Source organism: Colletotrichum truncatum (genome assembly GCF_014235925.2).
Source record: "Colletotrichum truncatum strain CMES1059 chromosome Unknown Contig_0004, whole genome shotgun sequence".
In the NCBI taxonomy this organism is placed as follows: Eukaryota; Fungi; Ascomycota; class Sordariomycetes; order Glomerellales; family Glomerellaceae; genus Colletotrichum; species Colletotrichum truncatum.
This window is the reverse complement of record NW_027222401.1, coordinates 2,941,891-2,965,867: the sequence shown is the minus strand read 5'-3', so window position 1 is coordinate 2,965,867 and position 23,977 is coordinate 2,941,891. Positions and strand designations below refer to the sequence as shown.

At 50.4% G+C, this 23,977-nt stretch overlaps 3 protein-coding genes across 3 annotated transcripts; 1 reads left to right on the top strand and 2 right to left on the bottom strand.

Annotated features, from left to right (window-relative positions):
* Positions 1–1,117: 1,117 nt before the first annotated feature.
* Positions 1,118–2,954, top strand: CTRU02_207563 (allantoate permease; the record flags this gene model as incomplete). Its single annotated transcript, XM_070204920.1, has 6 exons — positions 1,118–1,310; positions 1,363–1,841; positions 1,908–2,231; positions 2,306–2,489; positions 2,551–2,637; positions 2,695–2,954. The coding sequence occupies 6 exons, from the start codon at positions 1,118–1,120 to the stop codon at positions 2,952–2,954; spliced, it is 1,527 nt and encodes a 508-aa protein (XP_070061453.1).
* Positions 2,955–5,039: 2,085 nt separating this feature from the next.
* Positions 5,040–6,617, bottom strand: CTRU02_207562 (homeobox and c2h2 transcription; the record flags this gene model as incomplete). Its single annotated transcript, XM_070204919.1, has 1 exon — positions 5,040–6,617. One exon carries the CDS (start codon positions 6,615–6,617, stop codon positions 5,040–5,042), a length of 1,578 nt encoding a protein of 525 aa, XP_070061452.1.
* A 13,266-nt stretch (positions 6,618–19,883) lies between these two features.
* CTRU02_207561 (uncharacterized protein) lies at positions 19,884–21,432 on the bottom strand (the record flags this gene model as incomplete). The annotated part of the gene is made up of 4 exons (XM_036719055.2): positions 19,884–20,306; positions 20,371–20,583; positions 20,642–20,698; positions 20,749–21,432. 4 exons carry the CDS (start codon positions 21,430–21,432, stop codon positions 19,884–19,886), a joined length of 1,377 nt encoding a protein of 458 aa, XP_036588762.2.
* Positions 21,433–23,977: the final 2,545 nt, after the last annotated feature.

The following is a 23,977-nucleotide window of genomic DNA, read 5'->3' as shown; positions in this document are numbered from 1 at the left end:
GGTGAAAAAAGTAGTATTCAGCAAAGCGCCCTCTAGCAACACAAAACTCCAGATGATAGTCACCGTCATTATTGTTTGTTCATATCATCTAAATCTATGAGACAGAAAATCACAAAAAAAGCGTTAAAGATGGATCAACTCGGCAGCTGTATGGTGTTTAATTAGAGTCAATTTGCTTATTTGAGGGAGTGCCGCCTCTCAACCCATGAGCCTTCGGTTGGACCAGCCCTTGGCGGAGAAACCCAATGTGGGCGTGGTCAGCTCAGGGGGGGGTTAGATCGGTGTGGATCGTCGCATTGGTCCTGGAAATGAGCAGTTATACTGATTGCTTAGCCGTTTGGTTCAATGTATAAGCATGCTGAGACGCTCGAGTGATACCATTTCCGAATATAATGGAAGCATTTGACTAGATTGTTCCTACATGCCTCAGGAGGAACCGACCATGGAAAAAATATGCATAGAATATCCCAAACTCCGTAGCCTATCATTCCTCGAGCTCACATTATGCATTGCTTTTCAACTGCGATTTCAGAACCACGAATTACAGTTTAACAGATTACACCAAGGCGTGGTGGCCAAATAGCTTCTTATACTGTTGTCAACGGTTTGCTTTAAATATGGATCGAATAGCGACGATTTCCAACAACTCAAATCCGTCACAGACTTAAAGATGATCACTCACAACCAGGGGCTTTGTGTGTTATGCTTATTCCTCATCATACGTCACACATTGCGACCTTGCTCCCATTTTTTCAATAGCGCTGCCAATCGTTTCAGTCTCAGACAGAAGCAAGCTAGATATGCCGAGCGACCTTACGATTACAGTAGAACTGTGATCAACCGCCAAGGTATGGTAAGCTGCATCACAACTTACCTTCCCCGCATCAGACCGGCGAGAAGTCCGAGAGTAACATCACCATCACCTCGGCAATCCACCTACCGAATTTCAGAACCAGCCTTCTTTACTTCCCCACGTCTTCCCCTCATTCCCCCACGGGGTAAGGGAATCCTTATGGTATACGATAAAAGACGTCAGGCCCTCGCTATTATGCGCGGCTCGTCATCGTCGTTCGTTCACATATTCTCTTGGAAGCTTCGTATCTGAAAATACGACATCATGGAGACGAGCAAGACAAGCATCGAGCAGAATGAGAACCAAAATTCTCATGCGCTGAAGCCTTCAGCTTCGAACCCCACTCCTGAGGAATGGACACAGCACTTTACCCGCCAGAATCAAGCCTGGCACAATGACTTTGACAAGCGCTTGCTGGTTAAAGTAGACAGACGGCTCATGCCAACCCTAGTGATCAGTAAGAACAGAAGAACACCCAGCATCCATGGTGCAAAGCTCAAGTTACATAGTGTATCTACTCAACTTTCTTGATCGATCCAACCTCGCACAAGCCCGTCAGGGGACCTTGGAGGTAGACCTAGGCATGAGCGGTACCGATTTCAACTTGGCAACATCCATATTTTTTGTCGGGTACCTCCTCATGCAGCTTCCCTCCAACTTACTCTTGACGCGGGTGCGGCCGTCTTTCTATCTCGCACTATCTTGCTGCCTCTGGGGTGTTGTTTCGACTTGCAATGCTGGGGCAAAGAACTTTACACATCTCGTGGTTATTCGGTTCTTCCTCGGTTTTGTTGAGGCGCCTTTCTTCCCAGGAGCTGTATTTCTTATGAGTTCTTGGTACACACGTGCAGAGTTGACTCGTCGTATTGCTTATCTCTATGCCGGCAATGCCCTGGCCAATATGTTTGGAGGTCTTCTAGGCGCAGCTATTCTAGGCAACCTCGAGGGTGACTTGGGAATCGCGGGTTGGAGATGGCTATTCATCATCGTGAGTCTCCTATGTTGCGACACAAGTAAATAGAGCATGTTGAATGACCATTGACTGGGTGAGCAGGAAGGTGTTATTGCAATCGGCTTTGCCCTTGTTGCCATGTGGATCCTGCCCGACTATCCTCACACAACGAAGTGGCTATCCGAAGAAGAACGAGCTTATGCCGCTTGGCGTTTGATCGAAGACGTTCAGGAGGCCGATACATACGGCGAGCAAGGAATGTGGGACGGCGTCAAGATGGCTGTGCGAGACTATCGCCTGTACATCTTCGTCCTGATGCAGCACATCAGTTTGGTGTCGCAGACATTTCAGTACTTCTTCCCCACCATTGTTGGAACTCTGGGTTATGGAAAGATCAATACGCTTTGGCTCACTGCTCCTGCATGGGTAAGACGATGATTCCCTTTCACCCCAAGTGCCTGAATCGTTTGAAATCGTGAACTCACTTTCTTTTTTGGCAGGCTGCAACCTTCCTCATCTCACTATGCGTTACTTACTCCTCGTCAAAGACAAAGGACCGATCCATTCATATCTGCTGCCTCACACTTCTGTCCGCTGTTGGCAATGCCATTGCCACGGGTTCAAGTGTGGTAGGAGTCCGCTACTTTGCTATGTTTCTCATGCCAATGGGTGCTGTTTCTGCATGTAAGCTCATATATATCCACGAATTACATGTACGATTTTGACTTGCTTACATGACTCTCAGACCAAATTATTGTATCATGGGTTGCCAATTCTTTTCCTCGGCCACTTGTCAAACGCTCGTCGTGCATTGCCATTGCCAACATGATAGGTTAGTAGTGCCAGCTGGCTGGTATCTAGCCGAAGGGATGCTAACAGCCTTCTCAAGGTAACACCGCCACAATCTACGGCAGCTACTTGTACCCTAGTAGTACGGGCCCTCAGTATGTTCCAGGAGGCTCTGCTAATGCTGTCATGTGCCTACTGGTTGGCGTGCTTGCGCTCGTCCTCCGCTACCTGCACATTTGGGAGAATAAGAAGTTGGAGAGGGCTGAACAAGAGGCTGCAGCCGCAGTGGAGGGTGGCGGGAAGATCACTGTTGATTTGACACAAGAAAAAAGAGCTGCCGGGTTTAGATATGTGTACTAGAACGAAAAGTGGCAGATCCTATGCGGTAAAACTTGGGTGGCGAGGGCGAGGAGAAGCACCAAACAGGCAGGGTGAGCACACTGATCATGGGGCAGCGATATTGAAACCTTAGACTTTGTCAGAGTTTCCACATGTATATCTATGGATATAACAGCACGTAGAAGCAACGAACTCCATTCATATGTGCTCCATGAAGGCTTTATCTCACTTTTCTTTTTCCTTTTCTAAGAGTAACTCTATCATCCCAGCACATATCTCGACAAGCGAAGTGATGAACAGGCAGTACCAATACCAAGGCTGCGCAATCAAACTGGCGCATGTCCTTATGCCATGGACAGCTATGAGCTCGCAAACATACTGCACATATTGAAGAGCACTGTTTATCGCCAACAAATAACTGTGTCCTACTTCCGAGGGACCACAAGAGAATGCAGAGATGAGGACTGAATCTGTCCTGACGCATTATTCGTACTAAATTATGATGAAGACCCCACGTTCAGGCCGACGACAGACATTGCTACTCAAGAAAAAGTGAAATGCCAACCCGTTGATATGTCAGCCCCTCTTGGTGCTGTCTTTCCCTTCGCAAAGTGCATGGTGGCCGGCCCTTTTGGACAAAGAGAGACATAGACCTCATGTCACCCTGAATCCTTTCGCTTATGGTGGGCTATCTTCCAGATAAAAACATCACATCTTTGCGCTGTGTGGGGAGACTCGAGCATATGTTCCAAGCTGTCAAAAGCATTCACTGCCAAGTCACAAATAAAGTGTTTTAAGTCCTTCAAGTGCTCAAGTCCCCGGCATCATCGTTTCAGCATATTTCAAACTGATCCCCGTGATATGCTGCCAGGAGTTCCGTTCTGGAAGTACTGAAACTGTTGAAGTCGTCTTTGTTGGCAAGTATGAACACCATATGAGCGGTCCCGACTTAACTGCCAGGACACATGACATACCATCCGAGTTTAATTAGTCTTCCCAAACACCGAGAAGACTGACATGGCAAGGCCCACTCTGCTGAAAGCAAGAAGCGGGCATATACGTCCGCAACCTCAAACACAAGGGGACAGAGCCTATCTCCAGTGCGGTCGCGGGGTGTAATATACATAGTAAGAGCGCTATGAACACTGGAAAATGACACTGTGAATAATGCTGCCTCAAGGATTACGGGAAATGAGCCGGGAAGAAAAAGGGAAAAAAAGAGGGGAGGAGCACTCAAAACTAACATGTGGTTGAAATGTGCAGCCAACATGACCAAGACATTTATAGTGACTTTATCCTCTTGAACTTTGGTTGTCAACACACTGAGGTGATGGTAACTGATTTCGCCATTGCCGATAAATCGCTACGCTGGATTGTAATGCTAGCAGTCAAATTACTTGCCTTTGGTCAAGCCGAAATTTTTTATTCGTTTTTTTTTTTTTTTTTTGATAAAGGGCTCCTTTCGCGAGCTGTGTCTTCAGTGTGGGCATATGTATCAAACGCCGTATATTTCAATGGAAAAGAAGTGTACGAGATCTCTGGATGATGATGATGATCCAACAGATAGGAAAACAGCCTCATTCGACCTGCTTGAGGCGTGGGCAATATCTGTTGGGGCCATGCTATCTACAAGCAACGAAAGAGTCTCCATCATGGAAATAGACGTTGGCAGGATGATCCAATTGAGCGTGGGCTGTTTATTGTGCCTGTTGATGGCCCTTATCTCTAGAAGGGCCTCATGACATGCATCGATGACAACCGGAGAGAAGCTGTTATTGGCACAATGGAACGACGTTTTGATTTGATTCTATCGATCACATTTGACATTCGACCCATCAACCATAATGGAACACCCCTTTCGTGAGCGACGCCTTCGCCTCTTTTTGGCCGACCCGTGCCATTCGTATTCCTATCCCATGCCGTGTCCGCCCCTTTTGCCCGTATCCACGGCCCAAAGAAATGATCAAAAAAATACCGAGACTGGTCTCCCACAAGGTGATTACCATTATATACTATATTGAATGGCCAGCGGACTCGCTAGCTGCAATTCATGTGACATGCAACAAAGGAAATGGACTTTTTTCTGTTTCGCAAAAATGAATGTGTTCATGGCCCCACGGGAGCATTGTAATATTGTACAGGCACCAGCGGCCATTCTGTCGACATTGTTGTCGGCGCTGGTGCATTTTCGTCGACGACTGTGCTGGAGAAGCTCTCCCAGTCCTCAAAAACCATGTTATCGGGGATGTATTGGAAATTCATGGGCTGCGTCTCTTGAGGCGGGGGCGGGAGTTCCCTATCAAGTGACGCCCGGCGCAGAGGTTCTGTTGTCGCGCGTGGTTGTGATGTGTGAAATAAGGGAGCTGGCATCATAGACTGCGCTCTCATCTGGTCCATAAACGGTCCTGGCGAAGTGTCTTGAGAAGGTAGAACAGGAGGCTGAGGAGACTGCGTCGGCAGGGTTTGAGAGGGTATCGAAGGAGGCGGAAGGAGAGGCTGAGATGGGTATTGTTGAGGAATAGCGGGCGCGGGGGCGTAGCATTGCGAGTACTGCATGGGAGGCGACGCTGGGACGGGAAGGAAAACAAGGTCGGCGAGCTTATATGCAATGGAGACGATGGATTCGGCCTCGGTGCTGGAGCCAGAAAAGAATTCGAGCAAGTCTTGAAGTTGACCCGGGCTTTCATTCTCCATAAAGCCTTGGGCACGGCCCGTCTGTGTTGGATTCCAGCTGAAGTTGGGTTGGCGTCCGCTAAACTCGGCGGCCTTGGACATAAGAATGTCCTTCCATGCCTCGTGGATCAGTGGCTGATGGAGGAGGCCATAAATAACTCTGGAGTGCATCCAGTCTGATTTCGTCTTTCCGGACTCAAAATGTCTCGCAACGTGCTCGACATGGCGCTCTCTAGAAGGATGTAGAGCAGAGCAGAAGCCGCAGGCCCAGTACTTCCTCCTCTTCAGGTACTTGACCACCTTTTCGGAATGAGGGCATGTCTTGCAGCCGTGAGAAGCCTTGTGGTGCTGGTTGAAAGTGTTGGCTCCCCAGAAGCTTCTGTTGCAGCCAGGTTCGGGACACGGGTACTTCTTCCAGCGCTCATGGAACTCTTCTTCGTGGCGCTTCCAATCGTACTTGCGCTTAAATCTTGTCTCGCAGGATGTGCACCAGTAAAAGTTAAAGCGGCCGGGGCCCCAACCCGTCTGAGCGCTTGCAACCTGGGGAAGGCTGCCAGGAACGCCGACGGCAGCTTGGGGTGCGGATTGCTGAGAAGGAGATGGTGTCTGAGAGGATTGGGAGTAGTGGGTAGCGACGGTCGCGCTGGAGTTGGCGGATCCCATAGACCAGATACTCGCATGACCAGAGGAACCTGAGCTCGTCGATGAAACAGAGATGCGCGGTCGGTGACCAATCTGGCCATGGCAAATAGCTGGGAGTACAAGAGGGAAGTTAGCAGGGGGCTTGTCTTCCATCTTAACCAGCGAGGGAGCGGTTAGAGAAAACAAACCTCGTGTAGAAGCATCTTCCATGGAAGTATCGTGTTGAGGTGTGTGTTGTTGCGCCCTGTCGTCGGCCTCCCACATTTGCAACAAAACTTCGCGAGAAAGTCCAGAGCTCTTCAGAGCCTCGAGCGTTCGCCTGGCGTCCGCCAGCACGTCGGCCGGGGCATCTTGCATAGTGTGATCCATGTTTCGGTCTTCCACCCCTTCCCTTCACAACACAGAAAACGGTGAGTTGGCTTGTGGTATCGGGTTCTCAGGTCAGATGTGATTGGATGCAGCGGCACTGGCACAGCGAGTCTAAGTAGCGGCGGCGTTCAGATCGAGTCGAATGCAACGGTATAGTGTAGTAAGACGGGCTGGGTGGTGAAGGTGATGAGATGTGGTGAGATTGGTAGGTGTGCGGGTGAAAAGAACAGGAAAAGATAAGGGGAGAAACAGAGCAGGGCAGGCCCGGGTAAATGAGACAAAACCAAATGGATGGCGGAAGAGGGACGTGCAATTGTCGACTCGCAGTCTCGCGGATGGAGATATAATAGGAAACGAGCGTGGTGGGCGGAAATGGTATTAAGGGTAAAGATAGGTTGGTGAAAATAAAGGTCTGGTGAGGCGGTTGTAGGTGGAAGAGGGTAAAATGGAGGTAGAGGTAGAGGTAGAGGTAAAGAGGTAGGTGCGGTGGTGTGGTGTGTGGAGCGGAGCAAGGTCAAGTTAAGATGGAAAAAGACTGGCGGTGGTGGTAGTGTTGGTAGTCGGACGCTTTGTGGGAAGCGAACGTGTGCTTTGAATCAAAGCCAGCGGAAGCTTGGGCAAAGTTAGTCAGGAACCTAGCGTGGAGAAGTGAACGACTAGGGACTAGGAGGCGTGAGGAGGTCTGAGGTGGTAGGGGCCTTACAACAGCGTCTGAACAACCCCTGCACGAACTGTTAGCGCGCTTCCTGTTCCTAGCCGAACGTCGATGGTAGGCAGATTGTGTCTGGACACCAGCGGACGAAATGGGACCCAGAGATAGGAAAAGGAGAAGGAGAAGGAGGAGAAGAAGGAGGGAAGCGTGGTGTAGAAAGTGAGAAGACAGATGCTGGGTATTGTATTGTATCTCTATCGTGTAGCGTGTGCGTATGCGTGTGCGTCCATATGTCTGTGGTGCATATGCAGGCAGACAGATATTGCACTTGTCAATTCCGTCCGATGTTTGGAGGAGACAGGAGGTGATCTCCCACCCCTGCCATCCAAACCTGGACCTGGACCTGGGCCTGGTAGAGAGATGGATGAATTGATGGCGGCATCAAGCAAACTGGACAACAAGCCCCCAGAAAGAGAAGATTTTTCCTCTTCTTTTTGTGTTATTTTATTTTGTGTTAATTTCATCCATGTTATTTTTCTTTTAATTCTTTCTTGTCTTCCCCAAGTCTTTTCTCCAAGTATGTCACCTCTAACGCTTCCCCTTGCACGGCCTCGGTTCTCTTTGCCTGGGGGGTTACCCCCTCTCTCAAGTTACGCGTGGGAAGGCCATTAATATGTAGATGAGAAGTGTTTCACACTACCGGGATAGGTACGTGCCTAGTTCAAACGAAACACTACACGACAACGGGACGGCAGTGCAAAAGTATAAGAAAAACGAAGGGTATCCTGCGTATTCGGACTGCGTCCTAGAAACGCAAGCTGCGATGCAGGAGCAGGAGCAGGAGCGGGTATAGCGTGAACGGGCATGTTTTGGAGGGGGGTGTATGGAATATAGCCAGCAAGTACTGGGGAGGGGGTTGAAAACGTACAGAAGCAAGGAACAGGGTCGATCCCGCGATGAAACGAACCTCTCAGCGCGTCATCGTTCGGTTACGGCAGACGATCTTCTCACGAGTGATACGCTCCGCGACGGCGGGAACAGACCATACAGACCTATCTTGGTCGAATTGGGCGTCGACGTGGATGCGGATGGGGGTTCACGGTCCAAGATTCGCCCAGACAAAGTCGCGCGTAGCGGTAGCGGGTGCGTTATGCGTGTGATGCGGCTGTTGAGACTCACCCTTCGTCCCAAATTGGATCAGCTCGGTCCTTGGGATGGAGGGAGGGGGGGTGGGGGCGTGGTGTGAGGCGTTTAACTAGCCAAGAGAATGAACGAACGACGCGAGAAGGGTGGCAGAAGACAAGGAAAGACGCAGAAGAAGAAAAAAAAACCATCAAAAGACATGGGGAGGGAGGAGTATGGACGACAGACAACGAAAAAGGAGGGAGGTGTTCAGGGGCTTCAGCCTCGCCAGGATCAAGGTTGTAGCCAAGTACGAGATACAGAGTACAAAGTACGAGGGCAATTGAGGTCAAGAGCAAGGGCGTGGGCGTGGGTGTGGGCGCGGAACGTGAATGATGGAATGAGATGGGATGGGATGGGATGAGACAGACGTGGGTGCGGTGGGATGGAATGCAGTGGGAGAAACGGGTACGGGGAACGGACGGGAGCGAGAGAAAAGGCGACAGGAAGAGAAACAATGGGCGTTGGACAATGACGGCAATGGGCCGAGAAAAGGTTGAATGGCCAGGGACCACCCACAGAAGGGTTGGAGAAGGGGCACCATGGTAGGGAAAAAAAAAAAAGAAAAAAAAAAGTTCAAGGTACCAACTAACAAGACCGCCTCTCCATAAACAGCACACCAAATAAAATAAAAATCGCGAGCCAACAAACGGGGTCAGTGCGTCCGTCTCCTTCCTGACTGCGGATCAAGGCACCTTACCCAAGGTATTGGGCAACTAGAGTGGCACGAATGGCAACACACACACGCACACAAAGACGATGGAAACTGCAAAGCAGCCAACACCGCGACAGCATTGGCTTGGGTTGCCAACTGTGAATTCTCCGTCGCTCTCACAATGGATCAAACAGGATCTCGGATCAATCATGATGTGCACTAGAGAGAGAAAGGCATGGTTCCGGCTGCTTAGGGAACCTTACGTACAATATCCCGTCCGTTATAGTGTTCCGGCCGCTAGAAGAGCGCGCTAGGAAGCAAGCGAGAGTAAGCGAGAAGAGAAAAGGTAAGGGTTGGAGGGAAAGGGGAAAGGAAACGTGCGGGAACGGCGCGTGGCACAGGCGTTGGGCTGCCGCTGGGTGGCATCCAGCAATATCAATGAAAAAGCCATCAGCCATTACAAAGTTTGTGCAAGACACTGTTGTTGGCGTTTGGCTGGCTGTAGCACGCTCCCCCAGTTCTTTACCAGCTAGTACTGATGTGGGCATTTCATAGCAACATGCATGTCCGCTTGTGCGACTCAACCCTCGCGACAACTCATGAGCTGTTCTTTTTAGTTATGCTTTTTGTCATCGCGAAGTGATTTCCATGGTATCGGACCTGGTACGCTCTTCCGCCCTATTGTTGTTTACTCAGTGCCGTCCCTCTCTCCCTCTTTTCCATGTTCTTCTCCTCCTCCTCCTTCTTCTTCCTTTTTTTTTTTTTTTTTCCTCCCTCTCTCCCCTCCTTTCTCCTTTGATTTGAATTTCCCTCCCTCGTCGCCTGACCAGCTTTATCCGGGGGGTCGGAGGAGCTCAATAGTGCTGCAGGTTATCAGCAGGTATGGGCGATAATCAGATACAGTGACGACAAAAAAACAAAAACGCGTATATGCCCGGTCCAGTCCGCGATATTCATGACCAGCCGCAGGTAGAATGGCGGGATCGGAAAACTCGCAAAGAAACTGTTCACAAGTTCATGACAACCTCGTCCTGATTGGCGGAGAGATCACCTGAAACAAATTCAGGACCACTCACCGACACGCCACGGGGTGGCCCATCGTTTCGAAACAGGAGCAGAGAGAGAAACATTACCAGGTACTCCCTCCCACAAAGCTGCTCAATTCCAGAAAGCACCACAGAGAATAAAATGCCTCTCAGCATAGTCATAGTGCTTTCTAGCAACAGCAAAGCAGCAGTAGTAGCAGCAGCACTGCCTCGGTGGTCCAGCTGACCGATGAGATGCCCAGAGTCTGCCCCTGACCCTAGACCTCGGAAGAAAAGGGGTGGTTTCGCCGAACTTGAGACCCAGAGCCTCATGACTTGGAGGGCTCAAGCACAGTCAAAGACGGCATTACAGGGACTCCCCAGTCCGCCGCGGAGTCCTTGGGATGATGGTCAGGGGAGCTACAGGAAGCTATAGGGGTGGCTGCAGGGGCTAGTTACCGGTTTTGGCCAGCTTTGATTACCTGATGGGGCGAGGATGGGAAGGATGAGGGGAAACAATTAGCGGGAAGCCCCGACATGATTGGATAGGTTTTACTCTGGTGGCTCCCAAACGGAGCTCCCTACACGGACGTTTATTTTTTCCCCTTTCTTGTCCATCGTTTCTGTCCCTCTGTCGCCTTGATTACGCCTCTCCATCTTCTGATCACACGGGTTTTTTGCAGTCCCCGTCTCAAAATTTCAAACATCCCGAGGATGTGAATTTTGCCCGCTTCCCAATATTGCTTTCCATATCCGTATATCCTTACTAGTTGGCTCATAGTGTTTGTTGACGGTTCCATTTACTGTGGTTGTGTGGAGCCGTGGTACTTGACTTCATCGCTAGCAAGCAGGTGCCTATCTGAGTGCTCCATACCCTTCTCATCATCTGCGTTGCACAGCACAGCATAACTTCTTCCGTTGGTTAAGGATGCCAACCGTGCTCTCAATCCACTTGGAATGTTTGTCTGGTGGTGCCAGGTCCTTTATATCCTACACACGATGATACCTTGATCAGCGACGCATCTCCAACAGGTCACCTCTTGACACTAAGGCGACGCCGAATTTATGGATGGCGGTGTCAGTCCTAGTGTCAATCCAGGTCCCCGGCCCAAAAATTTGATAACGGTTCACTTTTTTTTTTTTTTTTTTTTTTTTGGCCGACTCCCGCCTCTCAGCCCGCCGTAGTTTGGCGACAGAGTTTAGTAACACTCTATTTGGAGCACCCCAAAGTCGACTGGAAACTGAGCACGGGCAAAATGATGTGGAATCTACAATCCATAATAGACGAGTGTGAACGCAGCAAGCCAGCCCCTCATACGTCAAGCCAAACGCGGCACGTAGCCAATCAGACACAAATTAGCAGCAAAATGCCACCGGCGGCACCGGCGGTGGCAGCATCACCACTGCTGTGATGCTGGGTCTTGATGTTCAATGTGCAGCGGCAAACCGCGCATCCCCGTCAAATGGCCATTGCCGTTTTTTCATTTTCTTTTCGGGACGGCTTTATCGTGGTGGCTCCGCTCTCTTGTGTCATGTTATCGCATGACAAACGCAATCGTATATGGGGTTGCCGAAGCACGATGCGCATTGGCGTCCGTGTGCCGGTATTGACCGTGTACTTGTGTGCCCCCCTTAGAGACCCTGAGTAATGCGCTCTCTTCACCACTTGTAATTCTTCTTTTTGGCATGTCTACGGTCCGTGATTAAGTCATGTCTTAGCCCTTGTGCTCGTTGTCCTTTCCCTTCTGGTGCCGGCGGTTGCGCGACGCCCGAGGCCGCTGTCAACTGATGATGACGATGATGATGATGATGATGATGATGATGGTGGTGGTGGTGGGTGCAGGCATCTATACCCTTTGCCCAAGTTCGTGGCCCTGGCCCGGGGTAGATAGGTATCGCTATGGAGGTACGTTGGAACCGGCTGGCGCCGTGCGGAGTAGGCATCATGTATATGCATGCTTCGCGCTGTCCGTACGTACGGCCCCAGCTCCAACTTAAAACGGATAACAGATGATGAGTTAAGTCTTGCCATGCGCATAGCTGCTGGGGCCCATCGGAAGGCCCGTAGAAGCATCAATCGACGATACATTGTCAGCAAAGGGTTGAGGATTGGTTCTGTATTCGGATTTTGGATTTGCATGTGTGCTAAGTTTATTGTTTGTACTGGTCATGACAGCAACATTTCCTTCCAAGCTTGCACGTTTCTTTCCTAGAAAAATGGTTGTGGAAACTTCTTGTGGCTTGCTGTTCCAAGGTGAATGGACGGGATTAAAAGGATAAATTCATATAGAAATCAGTGGCACCCAGCTCAGTACCTGATGTTCTGGTCGATTTGTGTGAAAATAGAGGAAGGAAGGCACGGATGCCTATGTTCGGCACCTGCCCAGACTCGCGTCCAACTTGTCGGATTCGGAGGGGAAGCGCCCTGTTCACTAGTTGTCCCCGCCATACCCCTAGAGGTGCCTCCTGTCGCTGATAGCATGCATATGCCAGCCTGTATCCGTAGTGTACTCGTCGGCAGGCACGTGGAGGGGTTTTGTTCCATCCATACGGAAACCTTGCAACCCTGGTCTTATTCGCATCTTCAGACGAACGATTTGCCTCCTGCAGAATGTGTCTCCTTACCCATACTCATCCTGGAATGTTTTAAATCATTTACCTCTTTGGGATGTTGAATGGGTAGTGTGGGATCAGATGGGAACTGTCGTCCTGTCCACTCTCGGCCCAGTCAAGTGTATCCATAGCGGTACGCACCAATGCTCATCAGCGCTTCATCCGAACTCTGCCAGGTAAGCCATGCAAAGGGTTCCCTCCCTCCCACTACTAGTATGGCGAGCAGAAGGATATGGAGCTTTTTGATGGGGCACGGAAGGTGAGCATGGAATATGGAGCATGGAGTAGGAAAGCACAGGGCCCGCAAGTCACTGACATAACGAATCGTTCGTCGCGCATTTCGGCATGCTATCCCGGCTTGTCGTAGGACCCAACTCAAAGGTACCTACGTCGGCATCTTGCCGATATCCATCTTAAGTCGCCTATCAAGTCCTCCTGTCTCGATCATCAGGGTATTTGTTTGAGGAGGCGGCTGCTGCTGCTGCTGCTGCTGCTGATAACACGCATGTGCTATGAAAATCCCCCACATTTGAGCATGGTTGCCACAGCTTCCCTACCCTACTCGCCCATCTGCCCGCTGATTGACCTCTAGCGGGCTATCATTAAAAAGATCAGGGATTGAGAATGTTGCCATCTCAGCCATGATCTCCTATTGGGGATGCCAGGGCTCTACTGCCTATTCCTCTCAAGAACCCGAACGCTCGGGGCAAGACTAATCCTCATCAAGGTCACTCAACCCAACTCTTCTCTGACAGCTGGGTCGACATCGCTTCATCGTACTGTGACAGGAGGTTCTAATTAAATCAGGGCCAAGGGACGATTCACGGGGGGTGTAGAAAGGAAAATTAAAAAGGGGTATGAAGCGAAGTTCGGACGCAACGCACATGTAGACTTCAAAAGGGTCCGAGGGCACTCAATCAGAGATCTCAAGTTTGATGAGGATGTGGGCTGGCGGCACACATTAGCAGTTTAGGTGCAGTTGCTGGCACCATGGCAAGCTTGTGCCCCGAGATCCGTCCAACCGCTGTCACCACATCAAATGATCTTTTGACGATCGTCCCTTGCCGAGAATATGAGTGCTACGCTGGAGTCGGCTTCTGCAACGTTTGACCTTGATTGCTCATGCTAGACAATGAGACCCAACGGCGACTCGTTTGCTTGCTTTTTGCACCCAAATCGCTCATCACTCATCCTCACAATCACATGGCTCGGCTGTATTTCTCATCATGTATCGTCAGTCACCACGCGATGTCGACACTGATATCAACAACCAACTCATACTCTGAGACACTAGTACCCCCCTCCCAAGTTCCACCTCTGCCTCCCCCAAACTGACCCCATCTGTCTGTTTGTCTGTCAGGCTCCCCTCCCCTTGGCATCATGATCATGGTGTCCAAGCCACCTGTTTGCCATAAAAAAAAATTAAACAAAAAATTAAAACCTTGGAGCTGCACAGCCTGCCACTGATATTGAAGGCTCCCCTCTGGTTCTTTCTCGCCAGCAATCTTAGCTTTTCGGTGCTGGGCTTGTCCTCATCACCTGAGACGAAGAAAGGTGGCTTGCAAACTATTAGCGACTCTCATTTGGCTTTTGCAGCACACGCATTGCCAACTCCCGCAGTGATAACGCCAAAAACTCAGTTTCCAAGCCGCAGCCTTGGCCCTTGACTCGTTTTTTCTTCTCTTCCTTTCGCTTGCGCTACCCTAATTACCCTCTAGTAGACGAAAAGGGCGCTTGCCAGTGCGAATGTTTCAACAACGGGACGGGCTGCGCAAACACGAACAAACCTGGTGGCTTACTGCTCACCATGAGGCCCGTGTCTGCCCGTTTAAGGAAATTTGTCCTGCAACTCAATCCCGAGGCCGTGGCCACCAACCCCAAACTGGGATTCGCTCCGGCAAGCAGTCACCAAGCCCGTACCCGGCTCAGCTTCGCTCAACTTAGGTATCCTCACAAACACGTCGCGACCTCGCGGATCCATAACCAATCCGCGTTCTCCTGGCCTGACTTCATTCCGCATTCCAGCCAATCAAGGCGTACGTACATCTTCTCCCCAAGGCCTGGTAGCCTCGTCTAAGCCTCTTTGGATAACCAGTATTGGGGCCGGCCTTGCATTGACCAGCAACAACACCCACAACTTCATTCTCCCTCACAGTCACAGATGCCTGGCTACTTTTCTTTTCCCCCCCGGAAAATGCATGCCATATGGAGCCTCTAGCTCCTACAAACGCAGTTGCTGCCATTGCGAGCATGAATATATACCCTAGCCTCTGAGAAGAGATATTGAGTCGATGCCCCGCGACACATACCAGCGTCTCCTCTTCGGCCCGTGGTGGAGCGGCTCCTCTTTGTCTTCCCGACGGCGCGTTTCTCTTCGTCCGAAGCAACAATTTGTGCCTTGCTTCAAGCCACCGCGCTCCCGAGACCAAGGCTACCGTCAAAGCCCTGGGGGGCCCACGGCGGCTCGCCTCTGTCATCCCATCACGGCCTCATCATCTGAGACTCTTCGAACTAATGTGCGAACAGATGACCTATTTCGGGAACGCGCATGTTTAGGGCCCGTTGGCCACAAAAATCTCTTCAGCGCGACCAAGCCCGTTAGGTCTCGACGCGACTAGACAACGTGGCGAGGTCAATCGTGATAACTCCATTGTGGCAGGCAGCCCACTTGATCGTCACGGTCTCCGAGATCTGCAACATGGGCTATTCCCCGCAGTCTCCTTCCAAAATACAGCTCTGATGCTCACGCCTTCAAGGCCGTGCTACGGTTGTCCCGCATCGGTTCCGCGGAGATCACTAGGTTTCGACCGTCACTGGCGTCGGGTCGCGTATATCTTCGATGGAGAGGCTGCCCGTTTTTCTTTCTGCATTGACCACCATCGTCGTTGGCCTACACCGAGCACGAGAGCTTCATTTCCGAAGAATACGCCTACATCCCAAAGCGGACTCTTGAGACACTGTGAATGTGTCATTCAGCTAAAAGGACAGCCCATTCAGGGGTTGCTGAGGCCCAATGCGTAAGTTCGTGTTCTTGTCCAACTTCTGTAGGATTTGGACAGATTTATTTTCAACAGGTAAGGTCAGGGGTCGTACGACTAACCGACTTAGATGTATTTGCCTCCCTAGTTTGTGAACTCTCGTTCGGCACCAGCATCACCAACCTGTAAGCGCGTGGCAACAACAAAAAGAAAGTCCAAACTTAATAATCCTACTGCTGTTCTAGCTCCATATCCTTGGATTTTGACCTCGCAACATCGCTTCGTAGCTACTGACACGTGCCTTCATGGCAAGCGGCGAAAGGCTGCCAGGAGCTTTGGCCTACGCCCATTTGTATTTGTTGTTGAGCATCTATCATGTTCTCGTCTGCATGTGATGATTGCGAGATATGAGCAAGCAAACAATACCCGCAAGGCTGTCGAGTTTTCTGTGGGTTTTCTGTGGTCGGAACGCCAGCTTTTGCAGGATACAAGAGACCGCGGCTGCGTTTGACAAGCTTCTTCAGTTGCAGATCTTACGCCTCCTTCTGGGCTGGCTCGAGCACTCAAGTGCCCCTTGGCAGCTAGCTCGAAAAGCACAACCCGAAGATATACAAACCTTTCTGTGAGATCCGATGGATCGGGTCAAGTCCTTAATTTCATTAGCATGAGTCTCGGAAACTGCATCATGAAGACGTGACTCGAAACGTGACGTCAAAGTATGACTGGGGGCTGTGAGGATCTACAGAAGAGAGACGATGGAGGCCCCGTCTACGGACCGAAAAGCCCCGATCGATGGCCACATGTGTGACAGGATGTCGGAGATTCAGACCATCTCGAAAAGCAAGGCGCTGTCGCGGATGAATGGGTGCCAAGGACCTGTGCTGTCGATCAAATTGCATCTATCCAAATACCCGGGTTTTCCTAGCAAATCCACGTTGAAAATGAATGTATCTGAAAGCTTCCGTCGTAACTCACTGTTTTCGTTGCCTTGAACTACAATGCTTACCTTGATTGACGTGAGGGATCTCCTTACTGTCCCCTGTGTAGTTGTGTCCCCACAAGTAACTGGCTCCTCCCCTTATCCGTTTGTCTTGTTAACATCCAAGAGTCATGACTACGCACAGAAACCCCGCAGCTATTCGCACAGCGTTGGAGTGATGTCGTGTGAGGTTCTTGAGGTATTTCATTGGTTTTTCCTTAATCCTCAGAGGCTTCACCAAGATGCCTTGTCTCTTTGTTTGCGTGACACATCCTACCATACTTAATCCTGCGCAAGTCTGAGTAAGTGGGCGACTACAAAGCATCAACGGTGCAGTTCAGGGGGAAACACGACATATCCAGGTAGCCCTAGCAGTCTCGTCTCGTCACTGTTTGTGAAACGGGAGAGACCCTGGTTGGACACAATAGGTTTCCATCATGGCACCGCAGTCGATGTTTCACAATGTCACGGTCTGGTAATGTTAGAGTCAAGACTCTTAATCTCAGTGCCATCTACAGGCCTTGTTCTTTAGGTACTGGAAATACGCAAGACATCCAGCCAGCATTGAGATTGTTCCTTCCCAATTTTCCTGGCCCAGCAACCGATCGGTTTCGAGTATAAGTCAATACACTCGCCGTCCCCTATACCTTTGTCCTGGCCACCAGCCATATTCTTACATGCAGCCGTGCGAGATGCGGAGAGATATCTTATCAATGGCTTGCGTCCAGAGTATAAAAGGCAACGTGAGACCTTTTGTTCACTTCCTTTCTCTCAACGGTTCGACACCTCGACTATGATGGCCAACAAAATTTTGTTCTTCAAAATAATGGCTGTCATAAAGAATGCTCCCGAAATATCGAACACTATACCCAAACCCAAATTATTGAGGCCTAGTCACTCAATGACTGTGGCTGTCTCGTCTCAAAAACCCAAACAGCAGGATGGAAAGGTTATACGCGTCTGCGCTGAACGCAACACCACAGAAGCCGGGCTCATATACAAGCAAAGCTATGAAACTAGTGGAGACAAAGTGAGCATACTGAAAGTACGGCAAACAGGAAGTCTTCATTGGCGATTACTCATGAAACAGAGAGATTGCGAATGAACATGTTGCCCCCGCCGCCCACCCCTCAGGCGATGTTGAAAGTATACTGGTCCATCCAACTTACCTCGCTTGTCCCTAAACAAAGCAATCAACTCTCCTCAGGATTTTGTCTAATATTCAGTACTCGGAATGCATGTAAACATGAGAACCGTACATGATAAATGAGTGAATGGCCTCGTGGTTGTGGGCTGGCCTCTTTCATGTGTAACACAATTCATGTCGAGTGCCAACAAAGAGAACAGATTTTCCATCTGCCCAACTAAAGATGCGGTGATAATTCCTACAAGTAAGGTAACTAAGAAAGAAGGCCGTTCTAAACAATCCACCTCTGAAGATATACTATGTTGGATGCAGTTACCCCAATAACCCGGGGGCAAAAGTTGAGGCTGAAAGCTTGTCTCAAACCGGCGTCTCGCTGCAATTTCAAGCTCACAGAGATGAGAATCTCGTGGTTATACAAGAAGAATCGTAAGTGCTAGAGATTCAGCATCATCCTACGAGTCATTCGACTTCGGTCATAATACTCAATTATGCTCTGTCATAGCACATACGACCATACCCACAGGAAAACTCGGGATCCCGTCCGCTCTCCCATAGATAAGCCAGTGAGGGCCGGATTAGTAGTTGGGTCGGTGACGACCAGCGAATACCTGGTGTTGTATGTTTTTTTGGAGCATTGGCTTGCCTTTTTTGATTTTGCCTATCCGGACAACTTTCCCGCCCATATTGTCAGTGTCGTCTTTGTTGCTTCGATAACTGTGGGTTCAAGATTGCCACTCCTTCTTACCAGATTAGTTATATTTGGGAGGGGGCTCGTTGATTGTCTTTGATTTCACGCGAAGGTAATACATATAATATATATCAAGCACGGGAACGAAACTGGGCGAACTGACTAGGTAATAGACTAGGCAACTGACGTCGTTGTTCTGCTTCTACAGTATCGCCGTTTTCACCACAGGGCATGCCTGTAAGTTGAAATGTGGTCAGAAGACACGCATAATAAGTTGCCATGTCTTCAGATACTGGCACCAAAACCCCGAGACTGTTCTCGTGGACCATTTATCCTAACAAAGAGCGAATGGGGTTGTCAACAAATTAGATGTGCCTAGGTCGTGGATGACCTCCAGGTCAGCACCATATTGTTTCCCCTTACTTTACAAGACAGACATCCTTATCACCCCCAAATAACCAGGGGACGCCGATGAAGGCCATCGTCTGATTGTTCGCCACACATAAGTATACTATGCTCTGTGGGCGTATAGTATGAAAAAAAGCCTTTATGCCGATGGGCTTAGAGGTTCATTCACAAACAACAAAAATGAGGGTGACCGACGACAAAGCAATCCCTCTTATTGTTACTTCTTCCATTCGAAGCCGCTAAGCCCTGAAATATTGCACTCGATTGTATGATTCGCAGAGGTCCAATGAAATCATGGCGAGGAAACACAGACTTACTCCAAAGGTAGCCACTGCATTCACACTAGCCCTATACTCCAGCCTCCTTCGCATTCTACAACAATGTAAACCTTGCAGAGGAGCCTAGCCTGCATAACTCAAGAAACCAACCCAGATCCCCAGTGATACAAAATAGCAGGGTATATCCAGCGCCATGTGAAGATACCCCTGCAGATGCTTACTCTCAAGTATGCCTCTGCACTTCGGGGGCCTAAAAGCCCCATTCTACTGTCAAATAATTCACACCAAAAACACCTCTTCCAAAATGCGTGGGCCATCCCTAGCGTGTGTGGCCTAGAAGCCCAAAGTATGCTGCCTGTCGTGAGGTCTCGTTTGCCAACTGGTTGCTGTAAAAGCCCCGTTGTCCTGTCATAGCAAAGCATGAAGTCATAAGACGCCTGCCCCGTTTCCCCTTTTTCCTTTCCTCATTTCCGTGCTCAGGTCGGGGTGCTTCGACCAGACCAACGCCGTACATAAGTAAACATGAAAGGGCACAAAAAAAACAAAACAATAAATGACAAATGTTACAACCATTGGTAAGTTATGGTTACCATGTCGAAATAAGAAGTGTGATTCCTGGCCGTTTCGGTGTGGGTATTCTGTTGTAGTAGAACCAGAACATTCAACGCCATAGAAAGTCCGCTGCTCTCACCGCACGGCCAGTAGCGTAGGATACAATCCGAACGTTCTCGCATGCGTCTTCAAAGTCATCGTCGAGGTTGTATTCTCGGTAGTACCACTGGTTCGTCCTCTGATCGAAAAAGTCGCGCCTGTGAAGCTCTGGGGTATGAAGGCCGAGGTAGGCCATCCACTGTGTGTGCTCTCGCAACACGGCTGGACTGCTAATATCCTCCGATCCCAGAACCGTGTTGATGGGTTGTGATATAGATTTCTGTCCTCGAGCGTCTCTGTCATTAAACATAAGCATCAGGCGGGAGGATATCTCCTTGTCAATGGCGCTGAGCGCCTGTCCATTCTCAATACGGTTTGCCAGTCCTGTCAGATATGCCTTGTGGCCATTTTTTCTAGGAGAATGGAGATGGGCCTACAATCCGGGTCTTAGTGAGACTGAAAAATGGGTAATTTGGAAAGACAGCGGTGGACTGTACCTTCATCTCCCTTCGAGTGTCTGTAAGAAACGGGCAATTGTCCATAATGCAGCGATAAATCTCTTTCAGATAGCCCGGCTCGGCGAGCGGCGGTGGGCAACAGTGTGTCATCGGCTGAGAGTCTGGCAACAGAGAAGTAGGCCGACACGTTTGACAGAGGCCGCGAACGCATGGCTCATTGCCAGATCCCTCATGATCGAGGTAATAGTGCAACTAAGGAGTTTGAGCAATTGTTGACCCAGAGCCCATCTGGGCGAGGGGTGTGACGTACCTCCGAACATCCTGGACGAGAGAAGCTTGGGTCTCTACGAGCATTTGTCGGGTTCGGCTGGAGTTGGTAAGCACTGCTGGCTGCTAGAGACCATGAAGTGCACTTACTATTCTCAAGTCAATCCTGTCTTTCTGGCTGATATCGCTGCGAATAACTTTGGCGGGAAGAGGCATCGCGTTCCATCGCAAGGAGCATAACGAGCAGATAAATTTTCGAGGCCAACCAAAAGTATGCTGCGTGTCTATTACCGCCTCGGCTTCCTGTGACCGCCAGCCGATACCATTGCCATACTCTCGAGGGGTGCGGGAGAGACCTGAAAAATCGACACTCCAGCCTGTTTGGATCAAGTCCCCATTAGTGACTGAAAGCGAGCCATTCATGGTAGACGGGAGGCTAGATTCTTGTGGCGTCTGCTGCCCTGCAAGATTGCTGAGGTAAGCACCAGCGTCGCCGTCAACACGAATAAGAACATGACGGGGTCCGGATGAAGTGGCTGCGGAAAGGTCGAAGGGGTTGATAGAGCCTATCGTCGGGTCTGAGGCTGATGCTGGAAAAGTGCTGCTCCCACTCGCGGCCTGGCTATGATCGTCAATCTCGGAATTTGACGCTCTTGAAATTGGTACCACCGCCGAGGCCGATTGGGGAGTCGAAGCCGCTTCCAGATATTTACCCTGTTGTAACACCGCGGGGTTGTGGCGAATGCTGTGAGAGGGTATCAAAGAAGCAACCGGCTCTCGGTCCTGGACCTGAACCTGGACTGGGGGACGGGTTGGCCATTGTTGGAGATGCATGGGATACCCATGATGTGGCGAGGGAAATGGAGAAAATGTGCTTCTTCCGATAGAACCGTGATGCCCGGGGAATTGATTCGAGATAGTCAGGCTCATATCGCGGGCCTCTTGTTGTCCGGCACCGGCGCGTTGATGAGATGTCGGCCACAACCGAAGGCCTGCTTGGTTCTGCTGGATGTTGGTGTATCGTACCCGGAGAACAGCTTCAAGCTTTCCAAGGCGTAGTCTATCCTGTTCGACACGGGTGACTACAGATAGAAGGAGAACACAAAACAAGAGGGCGGCAGGCGTGGGCGGAGGAGAGTTGTCATGTAAGATGGGCGGAGAGATAGATCTCAGACAACAGCGCGGCGGGAGTGAACGAGCAAAGGGTGTGTGTGATCAGATTGTACGACCCCCTGCCAGTCGCGATCTGGGATCCATAGGCATCATCAGGGCAGCTGTTGTAAATGTCAGCGTTTCTGTCCTTCCTTACTCGCCTGAATCAGAAAAAAAGAGGGCAAAGCGGGAATCCATGGTGGCTGGCCCTAGTCTTACAGTATCGAGAAGAAAAAAGCAATGTGAGCAATCCGTCTCTAGCCTCTTCTTCGTTCGCTCTTGCTACCCAAACCACACTATACTACGTACGTTTGGCTCGCAAGGTGAGCAGTGGCCCCGGGCAATGGTAGAGTCCCATTCTGCAGATGCGCAGCGTATGTACAGAGTCGGGTACGTATTCGTGCGTACGAAACTGCGGTCGCCTGTGGGAGCTAATCTTGGGACTGGAGCCCAAGGTGATGGGGGGGAGGCCGGGGGCCGGGACAAGGGATGTCCTGACAGAACAGGGGTGCGAGGTTGGGATCGGAGTCGGAATCAGTGGCAGAGATCGAGACGACGGCCACTACAGCATCCAGATGCGTACCCAACGAAGGGAAGGAAAAGGGCAGATTCAGATGCCAATGGGCCATTGGGAGACAAGGTGGCCAGACCAGGCCAGATCAGGCGCGGCCTCGTGGCCCCCAAGTTGGGTTCCATGCTCAAAAGAAACCGAGACACCACCCTGCCGTATGATGTCGTGCCGCTGCCACTCTATGTTGCTGATGTGCTGTCATGCTCGTCACTACTGGGGAGGAACGCCTCCCCCGGTACGGACGTAGTGTACGCAGGACAGAGCAATGCAGATAAGTTGCAGATTCCTGCAAGACTTGTCTTGCCTGGTCCATCAACCAATGACCCATGTCCATCCCGCTTCGTCTGGCTAGGGCAAGGATTGGTTCGGAGGGACGTTTCTCCTCAGGGATCGTCTATATATCCCATTACTTTTCTCGACAAAGACCCTATCCGTCACTATCCACACACTAACTCACAACTCTCCGATCGATAGACGAATTAGTTGCCGTTACCGACTGGTCCAAAAGTGTGGGCAAGATCCGGGGAAGACGAGCCAATGAGGGATGTTTTGGATGGCGTTGTTTACTGCATATATATCTCGTTGAGGCTTAGAGCGAATGTGGATATTTGCTTTTTCCATACCCCCTCTTCTCAACTTTTCGGACTCATTCCCACTTGAAAATGGATCTGCGATGATTCAAATCTCGGAAACCGCGTCGAAGAGAAGTGGAATGGCCAGTGAAAAATGGTCTGATGTGACCGCCCTGGCCTCGCTTCCCGACTCGAATACGTACTCTGCATTCCTTTCGTACTTAAGAGAGGTCGTTTACTTGCGGCCAAGTGGGTTTCTTGCTCTCACAGTCTGTGTTGGGACTCAATCCTGGCCGAGTTGTCGATGCAGCCGTCGATTATATACAACTTCGACAAGGTATCAGGATATTTCATTATTTTACAAGCGTTGTCTGGTTGGGGTCTCAAGCTGATGAGCAAACGAATGAATGCACCCCCTTCCAAGGCGGCACCCCTCTCAGATTAGCCGCTTATGCTCCGCAGCCATAACCACAACTGAAATGTGACGGATGACGACCCGATAGACTGGACCTGAACGATGCTTGCGCTTAAACCAAGTTGGTGACATGCATCCCTTTCGAGCTGACAGGAGGCAAATGGAGCCGGGCTTGTTGATTGAAAAACCAAAAAATCCCAGCAAGTGCCCGCCATCTGGCTCCTAGTTTACACCTCAATGCAGTATCATACTCCCTCCCATCCCTAGCCGAACGTCACAGGGCCCCCAGCCTAGGCGAGTGCAACTCAGCGCCGCACGTCTGATCTTTGTCAGGACATGAGCCCCGTTCCTTGTGAAGAATTTGCAAGAAGCCTGCTACACTGACGCCCGAATTGGCCATGGCGAGAACTAGTAGTAGTAATTACACGTATAATCCTGGCCCTGGCGACGTGGAACTCGAAAAAGAAAACATACTTCAGCCGGCACCCACGGGTAAGCCATCCGGCAAACGATCGACGACCATGTGCCGCACCTCCAGGTCGAATCAGCATGAAATCTGATCCCTGCACATGGCCACCCTCCTGGTCAATTAGCGGTGTGTTGTATTTTGGTTCTTCTACACAACGTGGACCAACCGGCTGGCGAAGGGGGGGAGGGGGGGTGAGGACT